The 19,157-nt window shown below is 43.3% G+C and overlaps 1 protein-coding gene across 1 annotated transcript; it reads right to left on the reverse strand.

The window, feature by feature from the left end:
* Positions 1–1,000: 1,000 nt before the first annotated feature.
* Positions 1,001–17,444, reverse strand: CACNG1 (calcium voltage-gated channel auxiliary subunit gamma 1). Its single transcript, XM_032776245.2, has 4 exons — positions 17,032–17,444; positions 8,487–8,561; positions 5,621–5,758; positions 1,001–2,201 (listed from the first exon to the last, which is right to left on the reverse strand). Exons 1-4 carry the CDS (start codon positions 17,270–17,272, stop codon positions 1,975–1,977), a joined length of 681 nt encoding a protein of 226 aa, XP_032632136.1. The 5' UTR covers positions 17,273–17,444; the 3' UTR covers positions 1,001–1,974.
* Between the last annotated feature and the right edge of the window lie 1,713 nt (positions 17,445–19,157).

Here is a 19,157-nt window from a genome sequence, read left to right on the forward strand (position 1 = left end):
GAAAAAAGGGAGAGAGAGGGTCCTCCCCCACTTCCACTTTCTCTCACTTTTGGACTCACACACCCCATATTTTCTGATTGGAAAAGGGAGGAAAGGGAACCCCCTCCCAAAAATTCTAAATGAATTTTAAAATTTGAAGAAAAAAAAAGACAAAATTTCAGATGAAACAAAACCTGCTCATTTTCTTTCACAAAATTTCATGCTAAAACACAAATTGTTGAGCAGCTTGGATAATGGTCCCTATTCATCGCTCCTTGAAATCTGCCTTTCATGGAAATCAGTGGGAGTTTTCCTTGGGAAAGGCTGCCACTAAATAAGGCACGTTATTTATGCCTTACATTTGAATCCCACATGGTTCCTAATGTGCTTCAGATTAAGGCTTTGCCCCATATTTTTGACGTGGCAAATTGAGGAACATGGATGTCCCCACTTTGCAGAAGAATAGAATTAGCTGTCACATTAAAGATGAGGCTCCAGGTTCTGAAGTCAGCAGCCCATTTCCATGCTTTGTGTCAGAAGCAGATCTTAATGTACCAATGCAATGCTATGGTGACCTGTTAAGCCATTATTCTGCATTGGTCACAGAACAGAGCATCCCTGCCCTTTGGGAAGCACTGGCAGTCATGATGCAGTACAATGAATAACTTTGACATCATACAGTTGGCTCCTGTGTGGTTGTTCCACACACTGCACTGAGCAAAACAGCTCACGTTTTCTTTCAAACACGCATAAATAACAGCTATGCAGTTTTTTAACGTGTGAGATTCACTCAGCTTTGATTATAATGTCCATACCTCCTTGGCAGTTCCCTTAGAGGGTTCTTGCTTAAAAATGCTTTTACAAAACAGAAGAATCAAGTGGGCTGTTCCAACAAAACACAACAGCAACAGACACAAATGTGAAGCTATGTACAGGAAGTATCTCTCAGTTACAGTGAAGCAGACACCTGTATGGTTCATCCCCCAAAACCACTGTCCTGAAAACAGAAATCATACCTCAGTGGGGGATTACATCTCTTTATTAAAAGAAAACATTGTCCCTGCAGGTCAGTACTTGCTTGGCTTTGCCATTAGCATTCAAATACTACAGGAGTCATAGGACTTTTACTTATCAGAGGGGTCGCCGTGTTAGTCTGTATCCATAAAAACAACGTGGAGTCCAGTGGTACCTTAAAGACTAACAGATTTATTTGAGCATAAGCTTTTGTGGGTAACAAACCACTTCTTCAGATGCATCTGAAGAACTGGTTTTTTACCCACGAAAACTCATGCACAAATAAATCTGTTAGTCTTTAAGGTGTCACCAGACTCCTCATAGGACTTTTAATTATGACAAGTGCTTAGATCGGCAGAACAAAATAATTTGTAGAGCTTTAGGGGGTACATTTGTAATGTTGATTTTATCCTTAAACCTCTTTGATTGTAATACTCCTAACGATACAGCACTTCCAATGGGAGGATCTCCAAATTATGTACAAACATCAGCCCCACACCACCCCGGTGAGATAGGGAAGCAATATTCTCATTGTACAGATGGGGAAACTGACTCACAAAGAAGCTGTAAGTCCCAGAGTGAGTCTATGGCCAAGCCAGTAACGCGACCTAGATTTCCTAACTCCAGTCCTGTGCTTTAACCACTAGAATATGCATCTTCTCATTGAACCATCTCGTGCTCTCTCACTTTCCCTCAGCTGCATTTGCAGACTGCATTCCTTAATTGCCGATGACTTCTCCCAGCATTCGGCGGATTGAGGGTACAAATTGAGTAACCCAAGTTGCTGATCTTCATGCTTTTTTAAAAAAAAAACCAACAAACAATAATTAGTATTGAACTTCCCTTTGGTTCAATAACTTGGTTTTAACTAAGGACACTTTTGTCTTCATATTCCACCATCTTGACACTTAAAAAAAAAAAGTATCAATTCTTTTATAGCACTTCCAGTATTGCGTAAGCAGTGAGCCTAGATGAAGGCATTTAGTGCTCTGGTTCTGCGTCCATACAAGACTCCCATGGATTCTGTGGGAAGCGAGGCAAGGAGATTAGCAGAAGAGCAATCCCACAGATGAAGAGCAGGACGAAGGAGGTGCAGGCACAGGCAAAAGACCATGAATAATAGTATTCTATCCAGATAGTCTCCTTGCTGTCAATCATCCTTTTCACAGACTGTCTCATGACTTCAACAGAGATGATCATACACAGGCCTGGAGAAATAAGAGAGGGATGAGCTGGAGAGCAGGGGTTTCAATCCTTATTGCTTTCATTCTTACCTGACCTCTCTGCCTGACTTTCTGGTTACCAGGGGAGGCTCCAGGCACCAGCACGCCAAGCTCTGCCAGTTGCTACGAGGGCGGGGGGCAGGTTGCCTTTGGCGGCATGCCTGCGGAGGGCCTGCTGGTCCCGCGGCTTCGGCGGACCTCCTGCAGGTGTGCTGCTGAACCCGAGGGACCAGGGACCTCCCCCAGGTAAGCCGCCGAAGGCAGCCTGCCTGCCATGCTTGGGGCGGCAAAATACCTAGAGCCGCCCCTGCTGGTTACAAGACTATGCAGTGAGGTTCATAGATGATTCATAGGTTTTAAAGGTCAATAGGATCACCTAACTGAACTCTTGTATAACAGGCCATAGAACTTCACCCAATGATTCCTGTGTCATTCCCACTGACTTTTTGTTAAACTACAGTGTGTCTTTTAGAAAGATCTCCACTCTGGACTGAAGAACTCCAAGGGACAGAGAACTTATCACATCCATCGGGACGCAGATCTAAGGGTTAATTAATCCTCACTGTAAAAATTTGCACTTCCACTTTGAATTTTTCTAACTTCAAAGGCCAGTCACTGTGGCTCTTGTTATGTCATTGTCTACTAGACTAAGAGCCCTCGGAGTATGACATATCTGCTCCCCGTTTAGATATGGACTGTAATCAAGTCACCTTTTGAGCTGTAAGGCACAAGAAGTGCCATGCAACAGGGACCAATAGTCTTGCCAGTTTGGCGCCCGAATTCGGACAATGATTTATATCTGAGCTTGAAATAACATTTTATATTTAGGCAGCTCTGAAAATCTCAGCCTCATTTTTAAGGAGAAACAAAAAATCTTCTGGGCGGGTGTTGGTTAAGGCTAAACATGGCTGGGAATGATCGAAGACACAAAGTGCTTCATGAAGCTGTGAATGTAAAGTAGGGCTTCTTGAAAAGTGAAGAAAACACTGTATAATTCACTCTTTCTGCTATGCATTTCAACAGCAGGCAAAACAGCGGAATTAAAACCACACATTGGGTCACCAAAGCATTCTTTGGAAATTGTCTGTTATAAAGCCTGTATCACTGTACTACCTAAGTACCATCATGGTATTAACAGGCAAGAGGGTGGTGGGTTGAAAAGACAGTGCTGGCCACAGTGAAAATTCAGCCATCATGTTTTTTTGAGATGTCTTCATAATCCGAGGCTTGAATCAGATGACCTTTGATTTGTGCCTTGTGTGACACTGGTGCCAGCTCAAGCCAATGCCTCCAAATGCAGAGCTGGAAACTAGTCTGGCTCACCTGTGTGTTTGTTTTTCTAAAATAGATATTAAGTTTGTAAGAATGTGTTTCGTGTTTAGACTTTATGGAATGCTGTTAGGATACTGCATGTAGTAATCTCACTTAGACCATCTGGCCCCCATGTTAGAAGTGAGATCTGTAACTGGGTAACGCACCAGAAACAAAAGTGTTGGGTCCTGTCTGTGAGGAGATCCATTGAAACAAAATGAGCCATTGTGAAACACCAGAGGACAAAAGACTTTGTTGATTGCTTCCCTTACACCCATGAAGCAGAGACATGCATGGGGATTCATTCCATCAGCTTGAACTCTGGGGGAAGGGAATTAAAATCCCTAACAGGGAGAAACTTTAGCTTTATGCTGATTAGACTCTGAGGGTCAAGAATTACTAAGCATAAGCAAAAGATCCCCAGTGCTTGGCCTGAATTAGCGCTAAGGATATTGAGCTTGCTTATTATAGAAGCGCCTATCACCTTTTGGAACCTCAGCCTAAACCTTATTTGTGTGTGTTTTAATTGCTTTAACCTTGTCAATAACTCTCATTTCTTTTTCTTAGTTAATCAGTCTTTAATTCACTTATTATAGGATTGGCTACAAGCATTATCGTTGGTGTAAGATTTAGAGTTTAATTGATCTGGGATAAGTGACTGGTCCTTTGGGACTGGGAGTAACCTGAATATTGTTGTGATTGTTGGGGTCAGGGCCCATCTGTCACAGAGTCAGATTAGAGTATCCAAGGTGTGCCCTGCTTCCTAAGGCTCTGCCCTGAGATTGGTACTCACACTCCTGAGCCACTCCAGACAGTGGGGTAGTCTTGGCAGGATTCACATGCCACAGGTCAACTGGATTTATAGATCATAACCAGGATCTGTTAGAAGTTTAAACTTGATATCGAGAGTTTGAAAGGTTGAAGATTAGACACAAGTGAACCACAGTCAGATGATGGGCTTGACAGAAAAGACCTTGAAAAGTTATGTAAGGAGAGGGGAACTTCCCATAAAATGAAAACTCCATTTCAGGAGCTGAGACTTTTACTCATAAATGCTGGCCAGGTGGAATCTGAGCACCTTTCTGCCGGGGTTGCCAAAGGGGAAAACATGCCATTGGAACTGGTCCAATTGCTGTACTAGGCAGCCCAGGAAGAACATGAGCTGCAGAGACTCTTGGTGGAATTGTGGATCAGGGAGACCGAAAAAAAACAAAAAAAACCCTGAGGAGTTTGAGTTGAGAGCCCACCAAAGACTCATGGAACAATTAGCTGCAGTCAAAGCCAATGAGGCAGCTGAAGAGAGGCATCGAGGACATAAAGGAGATTTTGTCTGAAGACCTGGTTTTAGTCAGCCCTGATTTCAGCGAACCCTTTGTGCTGAATACTGATGCTTCTAACACTGGGCTAGGGCAGTGCTAATTCAGGATGGGGTGGGAGACAAGAGTCCCCTCCCCCATTGTCTCCTGGAGTAAAACAGTGACCCCCTCTGTCATCAGGCAGGAATGCTGTGACAGTTTGGGCAGTTAAGCAGATTAAGCCTTATTTATATAATAAACAAATGTAAGGTTTTAATGGAATCCCTGCTAATATGGTTGCACTGAGATAAATGGACCAATCACACACTGCAGGTGTATGGCATGGAAATAATCCACTCCAAGAAAAAAGAAAATGTAGTGCAGATGCCTTATCAAGCACAGGGGAATCAAGCAGCGTATTCAGTGACACCCCTTCCTACATCAGCTTTGCACTGAAGATGTGACACTGGTGGTCAATGTCTCCTGGACAGATATATGTCCCTAGAATCTCCCACATATCCCTTCTATACAGCGGGGTCTAACACTGAATATTTTAGAAATGCCCATTTTTTACAGGTGATTCTACAGATACACTCACACAGAATAGCATCCCAGAGCTGACTCTTGTTTGTCAGGCAAATTTTCAGAGATCAGTAACGTAAGTTCAGTTTATGGAACAATCTGTCTTTCCGCTTCAAGGAGATGAATGCAAGCTTCATGGCATCCTGCTCTCTAGCACATTCATTGCCCCAAGATCTAAGTGCATTTGTCTCTTTTAAGGCTCACCAAATGGCCTACCTGCAAAGGTGTAGAACATCGATGCTGGCTTCAGGAGATAATCCATCTTTTTCCTAAAGGATAAAAGGATGCAGATTGTCCCAATGATCGCAAAGCCCACACTGAAGATGGCAATGGCTGCAGCTGAAATGCTGTACTCTGCCGAGGCAAAACAGAGGGAGAGACAGATGAATGTGTGTGACTTCCTGCATTCTCCCACCCGCCACAGCGCCTCCGCAATGGGATGAGTTCAGCAGAGGAAAGAAACAAGTTAAAATAGAAACAGCTGCTCTTTCCTTGCTGCAGATAAGTGGCCCAAGAGAACAAGGTATTTCTTGCACAGAAAAAGTGTGGTGAGCTATGGGTCTTGGTCATGCCCCTGGTGAAGTCAGTGGGAGCAGAAGCAAGACCCAACAGGATAAGGACAAAGACGCTTTCTAAATGTCCCATGTAGAAAAAAGCAAATGACACACACAGTGACAAGATAGAATTCTGGGCCTGGTCCTCACTTGACTAGACCACACCCTCACAAGCAGTTACATTGTCTTCCCTGGGCCCAATGGGACTACAAACGGGTCAGAAGTTTGCAGGATCAGGGCACTTTTCTGTTTGTACTCACAATTCCCACCCAGCACTATGATGAAATAAATGAGCATAAGAATATGTTGCCGTAATTATTATTTCTTTGTATTGCAGTAGCGCTGACCAGCCCCAGTCCTGGGCCCAGACCCCACTGTGCTAGTAGCTTAACAAACACATTTTGCCTCGCAAATGAGCACACGAGACCTCATGTTTTGTTTGAAGATTTGCCATCACTTCCTAAAACCATCCCCTGCAAATGTTTAAACAGAGTTAGCTTGGAGGTAGACTCTGGAAGACAAGAGCCCAGAAGTAGCTTAATATAGTGCAATAAATTGTCATGACCAACTTTTTAGTTTATTGGATTTCCTCCCATACAGGTTTTATTAGACAGGGTAGAGATTTGGTCTTAAATCTTGAAGTGTTTCACTCCATTATTCTATCCAGATTTTCCTTAAAATAAAAAGAAAGGGGTAAATAGAAAGCAATGCTATTTTTATTATACATGTTTATTATAGTAGCGCCTATAGGCTCCAGCTGTCATCAGGGCCACGTAGTGTTAGGCAATGTACAAACATATATTAAGAGACAGTTTTCTGCCCCAGAGGTTCAACAGCTAAATAGGCAAGACAGGCAAAAGGGAAACAGGGGTGTGTGTGTGTGTGTGTGTGTGTGTGTGTGTGTAATGACTTACCCAGTGAAAATCTAGCTTCTCAAGAGCATAGGAATAAACTCGCTCCAAAGATGTTCCAGCCAGCCAAGTTCAGCTGTGTGTAAGATGATTCACCCAGTCAAAACACAATTCAGTGTCTGAAGGAGGGGGGGAGGAGTTGCCAGTTGAATAATTCAGATCTTCACTTACATATTGCATTAGATTTCAGATGCGTTTAATATTTAACATGTGTAGCAGGCAAGAAACATAGGACTGCTTGGTGCTATTTGCCTTCCATGATATTTTTTAAAATTGTCTTCTAAGCAAAATCATGAGGAATCTTTCTGCCTCTTACTAATTGGCTTCCATAGAAATGTAGCTATTTTTGTAGTAGGCCAAAGCATCTTGCTCTTTGTTCTTATTGCTTTTTCATACTTCTTGTTCTATTGGCGTTTTCTTAAAAAAAAATTCTCTGTGTTATCTGCTCTGTGTTTGAACTGCCTGAAAGAGTTAGTTGCAATTTAGGAACCTTTTGTGGTGGTTTAGGCTTTTTCCTCCTTGTCAAAGAAAAGATGTTTTTCACAGCTTTCTTCTGAAGTGACTAATAATGTAATGGAGACATTTTTCAGATCAGATGGATGGATATAATAGTGTGTAAATGGCCAACAAAAGCAGGTAGTTCAGATATTTGTTCTTTATTCCACTCTGAGTATCATTTAAAATTCACAATCTTCCTGGTGTCTGAGGGAAATTGCATCTTTAGAAAAAATGTGCTGCAGGGTTTTCCATCACGTTTATTTACAGTGGAAGCAAAGCAGAAGGTTTAATATGTGAAATGCAATCATCATCTAGTTTACTCCACACTGAAATATGTTGTATAGCAAAATGTAAGGAGATCTGTCCTTAGTAAGAGAGCCAAGCACTTCAGACTAATGCTAAAAATATGGTTTTAGTAAGGACTGATTAGAAAGGGTCTAAATTGTCTGTGAGATGCAGATAGTTTTCTGCATGCAAGCAGAGTGAACACTATCTGGTCAGATTTCAGAGGTGGGTATCTTTGCTGGAAGTCTGTGTCCTATATCCTTCTTTCTCTGAGTGCCTGTCACATTATAGCAATAGCAAAGACCCCACTGGACTACATGGAGCCTCGGGTCCCTCTCCCTCATAGGAGTCAAAACTCTGCTTGGGGTTGGAATTTTGTTTATTTCTTTATTTAGATTTTATGAACATCCCTTGGTGTTGCTGTTGTTTAGAGATAGGAGGGAGTGTCAGTGTTCTGAGTACCATACATACGGTGGAAAGGCTTTGGGGGTTTCCAAATTGGCCCTTTGATGTATAATGCCAGTTTCATGTGCCTAAGGAACAATTTGAGCAGAAGCCAAGGATGGGAGATAGAAACCGCAAGAAAGGGCTGCTGTTTGAAAATTGGTCCTCCCAGGAATCTGGTGCCTGGTCCAGAGCATCGATTAATGGGATAAGAAGCCATCTCAGTGCCCACTGTCTGTTCTAACTCCCTGTACAATCAATAGGTGTTTCCCCATTGACTTCAATGGCACCAGGATTGGGCCCTAAATCTGGTGAAACCCTTCACATTAGTTCCTATATACACCTAGTTCATGTCATGCCAGTAAAGAGTTCGTCCAAGCAAATTCTTACCTTTTTGGGTGGTTCTTTCAAATATCTCTGTGCTCTGTCCTGGAGAGAAGTGTTTGAAGTAGGAACAGTTACGATCTGAACAAGAACAAAGGAGAATATCAGTCGCTAAGTATAACTGAGTTTAAGAAACCAACATTAGGGAAATAAAATTTTCTTTTACATTAGTGGAACTGAAAAATTCAAATGGTTTTGGGTAGAGATTAATAGGATCTTAATCCCGAACTTGCTGCAGATGTGTCCAGTATGCAGTTCATCTAAGAACAAACCAGGCAATGAGAGGCTTTAAACAGGGATTTATGCCCTGATCCAGCAAAGTACTTAAACATGTGCTTCATGTGGCTTCAATGGGCCTTGAGCCTCTGCTTCCATTTTTAGAGAATACTTCTCATCCGTGCCAGTCAGAAAAACCCCTAACAACACAAACTCATTGCCTGGAAACGTCCTGCGGGTGGTTTCAAATTCACTTGACCTCTCCGCAAGCGGCTAATATAAAATAATAGAATATTAATCGATATGCAAGTCCCCATCGGTTTCTCAGATCAGTCCTAATGTCACTTAGCGTAGCCTCGGAACGTTCTGTGGCGTATTAGAATTGTGGCAAGAATTAAGAAAAGGGAATGAAACCTGGATTTCCTGAAACCTGGTAGCCAAGTGCATGAAGAGGTGCTAAGCTTTAGCCAGTCTGTAATCTGATCTATGTACATTATATTTACTATACATGGCAAGCTCTTCCGGCAAAGTGGCCTCCGAGGTACTTGGGAAAGGACTAGGATTGCCAGCTTTGGTTGGCTGAATTCCTGGAGGTTCCATCACATGACATTATCTTTAATTAAAGATTAATTTTTAATTCCTGGAGACTCCAGGACCATCCTGGAAGGTTGGCAACCCTAGACAGGACTTGCTTTTTAGTTCACCAGGGATGAATTCTCCTCTCACATCAAGATGAATGTCTAGTGACTTCACTGACTTCTATGGGGTTGCACATGTGTAGAGGACAGGAGAAATTGGCATAGAGTGTTTTATGTCTGAGCAGGTGAGTGGATGCTGCCCGAAAGGCAGCTGGCTACATACGCAGAGATAGAGCAATCACAAGGCTGTCGTTGGGCACGGTTCACAAAGGAAGCATGGCCCATGGAGTCAATCTTTCTGTTTTTAAGAAGGAATTACAGAAAACCCTTTCCTTCCATCAGCAGCCAGTGCAGATTCCTGCCTCCTCACTGCCCCATGCTGGGGCATTTCCTGAGACTGGCACCCCCTGACTGGCTTTGTATGTTCCTCTCCTCTCCTCTCTGCCATTGCCAACCCACATTGCCAGCTCACCCCCTCCAGAATGTCATCCCTCCTTCATTCCCTGCCTAATGCTCTCTCTGCCAAGCCAGGGAGCTGCCTGGGACATTACACCTCTCTGAGGAGCTGCTAAAATCAGAGGGGGTTCCCTCCCCCTGCCCGGCTTGGGTTAGAAGAGTCCCCCCACCCCAGCTTCCCCTCTGAGTTGGCTGGGAGTGTAAGAGCTCCCTCTCCTGCTTCAGACTCTTTGCCACTGGTGTTGATGGGTTTAGCTGCCTTCTTGCCATTCCTGGCAGTTAAGACAAGTAGCGGGACTAGAGGGAAGCATTCTCTGCCTCGGCAGTATCTGGAATCGATGAGGTTTTACAGCCTGGAATCCTTTTACAGTTCAGTGAAGCTTCACTGTCTATTGAAACGCAATGAAGCCAGTGGAGTTTTCATAGAACAGAGCAGGGTCCCACTATCCTGGGCTTCCCTGGGCTATTCTACTGGTGTCACAAACAGCTATTCTGTGGTGCAACGCTTGTGAACAAAGATTGTGGGCTCAGGATGGAAAGCATCTCTCTGTGCGTACAAAAACCAATGTTTTCAGCCTCTGGAGTGAGTGCGAGGGAAAGGGTCTGTTGGGATGATGCCCATTGACATTAAGCTTTGCCAGCTGTACCATTTGGAGGGTGTTTAGTATTTATTTATAACTCATTTAAGTGAGGTCTTGACAAGTACACATAGCTGAAAGAACAGCCTCTTGACAAGAATTTGGATGGAAGTTGTGTAATCAACAAAATCCTGCAGACATAGCCAACTGGGACTGTAAAGTGTCTGATTGTGCTTTGCTAATGACCAGCCAGATACTTCGAAGAGACTATGGTCAACCCTGTCTTTACAGACTGTATTAAAAATCTCACATTTACTGCACCATGATGTTATATTTGCCATAGTAAAACTGGGGAATACTGCCAAGACGGCAGGGATTTTAACCACTCCGGCTCACAAGTGGTCATAATTTGTAGAACAAATCATGGAGGATGGAGGAAGTTGGAAAGAAAAGACTATAAAGTCAGTGGGTTGTGAGACCACTCATCTCACTGCAGCACCCTCAAAATTTCAGCCAATGGTAGCTAGACACAACTGAGGCAGTGCAAACCCCTGGTGTAGATGCACAAAGCCATTAGTGCAGTGTGAATCCCAGGTAAGCATCTTTGATGCAGTTTATGGCTTTAGCTGTCTACACGAGGGTTTTGTTCTGGAGCCACTACATCAGAGTCCGGGCATGACTGTCTTCAGCCAGAGCAACCCCCCAGTGTAGACAAACCTTTGTAAAGTGCTGTGTATATTTAAAGAGTTAATTTTAATGGTAATAGGCCATAATATTGCACTTTATCAACCCAGTTCTTTTCATGCCTCCTACAGCATAAATGGCATATTCTGGAGTTGCTATTACAAGGACGGTATTTATTTGTTTTCCAATAGCAGATCAGACAGTTACAGAGCAGCATGCATAACCCACTAATGAGCATGAGCTCATTAGATGAAGTTTCCTCTATGACGAAGTTATTTTATTATATTTTTTTTATAAACTGATATTTATTCTGTCACTCTGCTTCTGCTCATTCACTTGCCTTTTATCACTGGAAAAGATTTGAGCAAACATGTCTTGACTCAAACACTAGTGACTGTGTTTTGTGTTTAAGCTGCTGCATACTGAAAGGCTAAAACTGCAAGTGATGCACCCAAGAGAACAAAGTGTCTCCAAGCCATCAGGACTGGGGTGGCTAGCGTGAGCGTATGGTGGTTGAGAATATGTATCAATGCTGCTCCATGCTGGGAGATGGAAACTAGTGTCAGGATCCTTTGATCCCTGTAACAGAGAGCAGAGGAAGCCAAGAAGAAATGGAGATGCTTAGTCTTTAAGACATTGGTTTTGCTTTTAACTAGTCTCCAGAAAAGGTGTTGGCAGTAGAGAAACCTGGTTTGTGCTGATTAATGCAAAGCTAGGATCCAAAAATGAACCATCCATGAACTGATCAGGGGCAAGGGCCGCAGCTTTGCATGTATCACAGGAAATTGGCTGAATGTCACTGCCGCGCTGGTTTTGGAGCAGTTTGTTCAGCTGGCATGAAGCTAAGATGGATCAGCAGGGAGATGCTGTTTGCACATGAAATGCAGCAGGAGATCTCCCACTGCAACACTGGATCTGGTACATGGGCTTATTCTCTCAGGTGTGTCTACACTGGAGCTGGAGGTGTAATTTCCAGCTCAGGCAGAAATACCCACAATAGCTCTCACAAAGTTAGTGCCCTAAAAATAGTGGCATAAGCCCGGCTGCCTGGGGGTAGGGAGGACTCGCTGTCCTAAGTACATTCCTGGGTTTCAGAGGGGATTGTACTCGGGGTGGCTCTCATGCTGCTGTGGCTGCCCTGCTATTTTAAGGGTATTAGTTCAATTGGAACGACTTCAGGTATGTCTAGCCTACCTTCAGCTCCAGCGTAGATGTCCCCTGTTTACACTGCTGCAGCCCCATTGAATACAAGTAGCAAACCTTAAACACAAGTAAACATTCTACCCTGGGAGTATTGGGTTAATTTTGGTGGAATCAATATGCACCAAGGAGTCACGTCTCCCTGGGCATGAGAGGAGGGGTCCTTTTACTAATTTTGCTCAAATTAAAACAACGGGATTGCGCAGCAATTAACTCTTCTGTCATAATAAAAATGCTTCAGCACATCATTTAAATTGCTCTGCTCTAGTCACAGGAATATCTTTTATCAACCCAGTCCCCTGTTATTCAATAGAACTGAGCCATTTCCATCCTTTACAGTCCCTGTCATGAATTAAAAAACACCTCATTGGTGCCACACTCTATTTACATAATAGGGATTTAAAATGGATTTCACAATAGATTAAAGCTTTGCAGAATCTTTGTTTTTTCTCTTCCCCGAATTGCAGTATCTCTGCCATGAACTTACCTGTTGAGCTAGTAAAAAAGCTATCAATGAGCTGTGAATAGCTTTACTTTAGGAGAGGCTCTTAAAACATGTTCATAGCATGGTCCACAACATAACAGAGTCTCTTGTGGACACCTCCCTTCCCATTCATGGTCACTCAGCCCAGCTCACCTTGCATTCATGATCACCGGACTTAACTCCCCTTCTATTCATGATTTTTCAGGACCTTCTCTGCTGCCATTTGTGATTGCCTGGATATCTCCATTATCATTCAGGATCACTGGATTTAACTTCCTTCCCATTCATGATTGCCTAGAACACTTCACCTCCCATTCATAATTGCCTAGCCTACCTCCACTACTGTCCATGACTGCATGCACCACTTCCCCTCTTTTTCACAAACATCCTGTGGCCACTACAGCAATTGCCTACATGGAAAAGTAAAGTTAGGATAATATTGAATGTATTCCTTGCTTCCTCTATGTAATTTACCATCTGGAAACTAGAAACAGGAGACAGTGTTGTGTTTCCAGCTAGCTTTTCATAGACCACCGTTTGGCCACCAGTGCTTTAAGGGACATGCTCTGTCTCTATTTCTTCAGGTCCCCTAACACTTTTTCTCACCATGCTCCTGACTGTGAGAGAGAGGGAGAATCACTAGTTTATTTCTGAAGAAGGCAAGAAAATGGCTACGTAGAAGTATGAAAATCTCCTTGGGACCCTGGTCCCTTTCCTGTGCTCATGAACAAACCATCCATTTACGGTACAGCCCCACAGAGTTGCTCTTCATACTCATCGCAAAATCAACATGGGCTTCTGCGTTGTTTGATAGGAATCCAGTGGAAGATGCTAACGGCATTTTACATTGCGGTTGTATTCTGACTTACATGTGGTAGTTTGTGTTTTAGTATTGTGGTAGCCGTGCTTGAGTTGATGCTGAGATCACTTCCCAGCAGACCCCTTACTTTAAGCTAAACGGTATAGGGCCTGGTGAGCCCTGGAATATTCCTGTTTATGTGTCTGTCTAATTTCAGCAAAACCAGCTGAACTAGCCGGGGCAAATGATAGAGAAGCCAACAGTGATTTAGAGCTGCTGGAAGGAATAAGCTGGGTCACCCGTGAATCAGGAGCCCCCCTCTCTCCCCTGCAGCCACATGCTGTATTCCTTCCAAATTCTGGCCATCCTTGGCTAATGACCAACAAAACTATGCACCTGTGTACCCGGATGTCTCCAGCTGCTCTGAATGTGATCCATCAGGGTGCTATATCAATGTCTGGAATGCCTAATCTCCCTGGAAATGCAGGTTTGAATAGTGTCAGAGTGACCCTTTGTCCTTCTGAAGTAGATAAATTAAACTCCATGAGATACAGCCTTTCACAGGGGTCCTTCACAACACAGACAGACCAAACCCCTGGCTCACACACTTCCCGACCCTTGGCTCTGAACTCAGTGGCTTGAGCCCATCTCTACAGGTCTCTGAAAGGCATAAAAATAATCTTTCTTTGCACTTGTGTAGCATCTTCTAGGTAAGGTGAGGCCTGTTATCCTTCTTTTACAGATAAGGAGCTGAGGCACAAGAGGTAGTTTAAGTGACTTGCTCACTTTCAAACAGGAATTTCATACCAGACCTAGGACTGCTGACTCAGTTTTGTAGATTCATCCATTATGATCATCTACTCCGCCTCCTGCATAACCAGGCCATGGAATTTCGCCAAGTGACTCCTAATCAAGCCACTCATTTCTGACTGAGGTACAGTATACCTGTTAGAAAGCTATCCAATCTGGATTTATAGTCTCCAAGCAGTGGAGGCCCCACCACATCCTTATGTAAGATGTTCCAATGGTTAATTATCCACACTTAAAAATGATTACTTAGGAGTAGTCTGATTTTGTCTAGCCGCAGCTTTGAGCTGCTGGATCTTGTTATTCTCTGTAGCAGTTTCCTGAGCCCTTTCCAATTTGTCAATAATTTTTAAATGTGTGGCTAAAATGTAAATCTCTCTGCCTTAAACCATAAGACTACAAGTTTGAAGTTGCCCACTGTATTCTATGCAGTGCTAAGCTCAACAAGTAATAAACAACAGAAATAATGCTATCCCACTTCCCCCTGAGTAGGGCTGGATAGGTAACTATTAACCAAGTGGTAAATAATGGTCATGTTTCAAATGATGGTGGTAGCATATGATTTTCAGAAAAACAGATTTACAGACATACAAGTCAGCTACTCAACATTTATTTTTTGTTTCACTCGCCTTTCTTGACTAATCCAAGTCTGACAACCTTTGTTGGCATTTCTCCTCAGATGTGTGAAATCATTACAACAAGGAGTGCCATTTTGGAGCAGCGTAGTCTATCAGCAAGAGTGGAGTACTGAAAGCCAGGACCTCTGAGTTCTTTTCCAAGCTCTGTCATGGACTCTTAACATGGCTGGTCTTGGGCCAGCCTTTGACCCCTCTGGTGCCTCAGTTTCCCTAATGTAAAAATGGGGATAAAAGTATCTACCTAACAGTAGAGATGCGAGCATTTAATTAGTGGTTGTAAAGGGGTCTTTTAGAACTTCCAATGACACACATGAAAGAATTCCGTGTTATTGAATATAATGGTTTTGAAACTGAATTTCATCAAATCCCAGAAGGATCTGTCAAGCCCTTTAAAAGTATGCCCACCTATCCAATATCTAAAGGTCATCTCTGTTGCAGTCAAGCTGCTCCACAGAGGCCTTCAGCTCGCTGTCTCCATAATTACCCATTTGTTTACTCTGCACTTTAAGAAGCCAGCGCAGAGGGCGTGGATAGCACAGCTATGAGATGTCCAGGCAAGCACATGCTGATGTCTGTCAAAGATATCTAACACTTTTGTGCTGTATAGATGATGAATCTGTTTTACTGAGACAGCTGGATATTTACAAGTTTTAAATTTATCCAACAATGTGCTGTATTTAATTATTTCTCCAAAACTGTCTGTCTCTCCCTTAAACATAAAGCTTCTGACGTGCAGAGAAAATGCTATAGCTGAGGTTACTAGCTGTAGTAGAATGTATTTATTATATTGATTAGAAATGGGGCTAAGTGAAACCTCCAAATTTAAATGCCCCCAAATGTGGTAGAAAGCCAGATCTGAATTCAAATATGAATGCTGTGGATCAGCCTCTTTGTCTAATACTAAATAGTTTAGCCAGATAGATTAAGAATCATCACTATACAATTCCATAGCAAATTTACAAATATATTAAAATCTAACGTTAACTTCAACCAGGGGTGGTCATCAAAATGGAATCCTATTATTCAGGGGAATTTCTGACTAGGAAATAATCCAATTTGCCATTAGCCTCTTGAAATTAGAAAAGTCAGGAAAGGGGTATTAGCACATATTGTGTGAATGCAGCAGACTTTGCAATCAGCAGAAATGTAATGCAGCTTCTCAGGAATCATGCTAATGTAATGCTCTTCCAGGAAACCAAGGAAGGGTGAAGTCTACCATCCTTCCTGTTGATTTCAATGTGACTACTCTCAGAATATGTAACTACACAGTATGAAGAAAGGTGTCCGATTAAACTTCTTTCGTCACAAACACAGAGCACATTTGATTTCTGTCACTGTATGAAATTTAAGGAGACCTCATAAGTCACTGATAGATTATTTCTCACTTAATTTACAGCATTTTTGGCACTTGGAGAAATATACTATCGCATGCAGTTCCACGCTGCCCTAAGTAAAACTAGTTATGAAGAGTAGCTTTTGAATTACTTAAGATCTTTCAAGAACAAGCGGCTCTGGCATAGCTCTCTGAACTACAAACTCCATCTAGAAACCAAATATTGGCCCCACTCAGTAATCCTCACTCCAGCAAAATGCCCTGTGGACTCAATGGAAGTTGTGCCTGAGTAAGGCCTTGCATAGTCATTGCAGGGTTGTAGATGTCAGCAAAACATCAGTGGGAAAATATCCTTCTTCCTGATTTCTCTCTGTGACTTTTGCCTTCTCCTGTCTGGTCCCCTTGATGCCACCCTTTATCTTTGTTGTACTGAAAGAACTGAAGAGTAGTGTATTAAATCTGCTTACAGATATATATGGTGGCAGGGCATCATGCATTTAGGATAAGGCCTCGATGAAATGTGACAGTGAGGAGTATTTTCAGACTAATACGAAAACCAGATCGACGTGTTGAATCTTGTAAGATAAAATGCCATGGAAACAAGAACCATATTGATTTCTGAATATTTTTTTACATTCTAAAAAATGTCACTAAGAATAGCCTGACATTTTCTCCCATGCATTTTCAGGGTGTAAATGGAATGAATGCAAACACGTACCTCCTGTCAGAGTTATCACCCCACAGCTCCTCTCTTTGGTGGCTTTGTCTTGGATGTAAAACTGTTTTGTGCAGAGCCGCCATAGCCCGAAGTGAGCAGCCTCACAGGTGGAATTGTAATGCTCCACTCTATGGCTCAGCACTGCCCAGTGATCAGTCACCACAGCTGCAAACATTAAGGAGATGCCAACCAAAATAACAGAGAAAGTCAGCCGGATTTTCAGTGCTTTGCCTTCATCCATGGCTGGACTGCACTGGAGTGCGTAGGGCAGACTCTTTTGGGTGATTACTGCCCTGTCGAGTTCGGTTTGCCTACTTGAAGGAATGCTGCAGGTTATTCAAATGGCCTCAAAGTCTTGGCGTGTCTAAGCGTTTTCAAATGTCAACCGTGTGATGCAAAAGTAGAGCAGGTTGTGGGCTGGGCTGGACAGCTGGCCACATGTACAGCTGTTGAGATCTGTCAGGAGACGGGTGACTAGACTTGTGAGTCAGGATTCTATTAATGCACATAATGAATAAACTAACTGATGCAGCTTGGGTTACAAGCTCATCCCTGCTGGGTTTGTGCAGCAAGTTCCATAAGCCAACTAAGAGCAAAGCTAGTTCAGTGTCATTAATACTCACGGCCACAAGACCACTCAAGACCTGGCCAGGAGCCGTGACTGGTGTAAATGTTAACTTTCCTGTTAAAGTGTAAAAGCATTTGTCTTTGTAATAAAGATGGGTGTGAACCCACTTTTATTTCAAAGAACCCGTTATTGGTTCAAATACTATCCTCCTATACACCCTGAAGCTGGGTTTTTTCAAAGGTTCAAACACCCCAAACTTTGGTGGAGTTGGATTTGTCTCTGATTCCGGAACAGAATTTTGTGATTCAGGTTCTTCTCCAGTATGGAAGCACAGTGCCCACTACCTACCTGACCTACTGAAAACATTACTCGTTATCGGCGAACACTTGCCTTAGGTATTCATCACCCAAAATTAACAATCAGCCATGAGTGGCAAGGACAGGAATCTGACCAAGCGTTTTCTTCAGCAGCACTGACAAAGGCTGAAAGAGAACCTCTTGACCATTCAGCAAGTGCCGGAGTGGGGAAGGATACAAATCATACACAATGTCGAGGGGAAAATGCTTTTCCACAGTACAACAGTTTTTCTGGGTTCACCTCCTGCATGACCATAACTAAAAGAGCTGGCGTGTGTCCTGCTCAGTAGCAGCTGGCATGCTGCTATACATATCTGGCAAATAGATGGCTGGATCTGGGATTGTCAGCAGGCCAGAAATGCTTGTTTTGTGGAGGTGCTTGAGCCTTGTGCTCTGCTCTGCAGCATCACGCTTTGTCTCCTACCGAGGGAGCTGTGTGGTAAATTTTATTAAGCTTGATATGGCACTGAAAATGGAGCAGAGAGCAGCAGTCTGCTTCTTGCAGAGAAGGGAAATATAATGGGTCTAGTGAGGCAGAATCCCCACCTCCCACACTGATTTGTTCTTCTGCTGTTGAAACACGTCCCTGTCCTAAAACTATAACTGGCGATTATGGTACTTCGCCCTCTGTGATGGGGTATACAAACCCCATACTGGGCAACAGAAGTTAATGAGCTAACGTGGGCTCAGGTGGCCCTGCTCCCTCACATCTGTGAGAGATGTCAGAATTGGAAGAAGGAATTTCAGAGGGAGAAACGCAGCTCACTTGAGGGCAGACCAGGGAGGAGAGCAGAACTTCAGTCCTCAGCTCCTGGAAAGAGAGCCAGCAGAAGACAGAAACTCCTCAGACAGATCACCACTGTCCAGAAGAGATGGGTGGGTGAGCCAGCTGGCCAGCCAGCTAGCTGGATGCTGACTCCCCTTGAGAGAGGACTATACCTCTCTATTTACCTGTGAACTCTGTTTAGGGCCATAGTCCAATGAGAAATCCTGAAGAAACCTTTGGGATGATTCATTTGTGTTGTTTCCTCTTTTGTTCTGTTTTTTTTACAACCCTGGATGGGGTGGAGTTTCTAGGGCTCAGTCAGAGGGCTGAGCCTCAGAGGACTTGAACTGGAGTGGGAAAATCACTTGGACATCACAAAGCAGAGGCCTTGCTGAGTGCTGGGGTCCCACCCAGCATGTGCGAGGCAGAGGAGGGC

This window comes from Chelonoidis abingdonii, chromosome 13 (genome assembly GCF_003597395.2).
Source record: "Chelonoidis abingdonii isolate Lonesome George chromosome 13, CheloAbing_2.0, whole genome shotgun sequence".
Lineage (NCBI taxonomy): Eukaryota > Metazoa > Chordata > Testudines > Testudinidae > Chelonoidis > Chelonoidis abingdonii.

What these genes read in the sequence shown, in the direction of transcription:
- CACNG1 (XM_032776245.2), bottom strand. Translation starts at nt 17,272, where the DNA reads ATGGATGAAGGCAAAGCACTGAAAATCCGGCTGACTTTCTCTGTTATT. An exon ending in GGTGATAACTCTGACAGGAG is followed by an intron (nt 8,562 to 17,031) that starts GTACGTGTTTGC and finishes GTTCTTGTTCAG; the next exon opens with ATCGTAACTGTTCCTACTTC. An exon ending in TGAAAGAACCACCCAAAAAG is followed by an intron (nt 5,759 to 8,486) that starts GTAAGAATTTGC and finishes TTGCCTCGGCAG; the next exon opens with AGTACAGCATTTCAGCTGCA.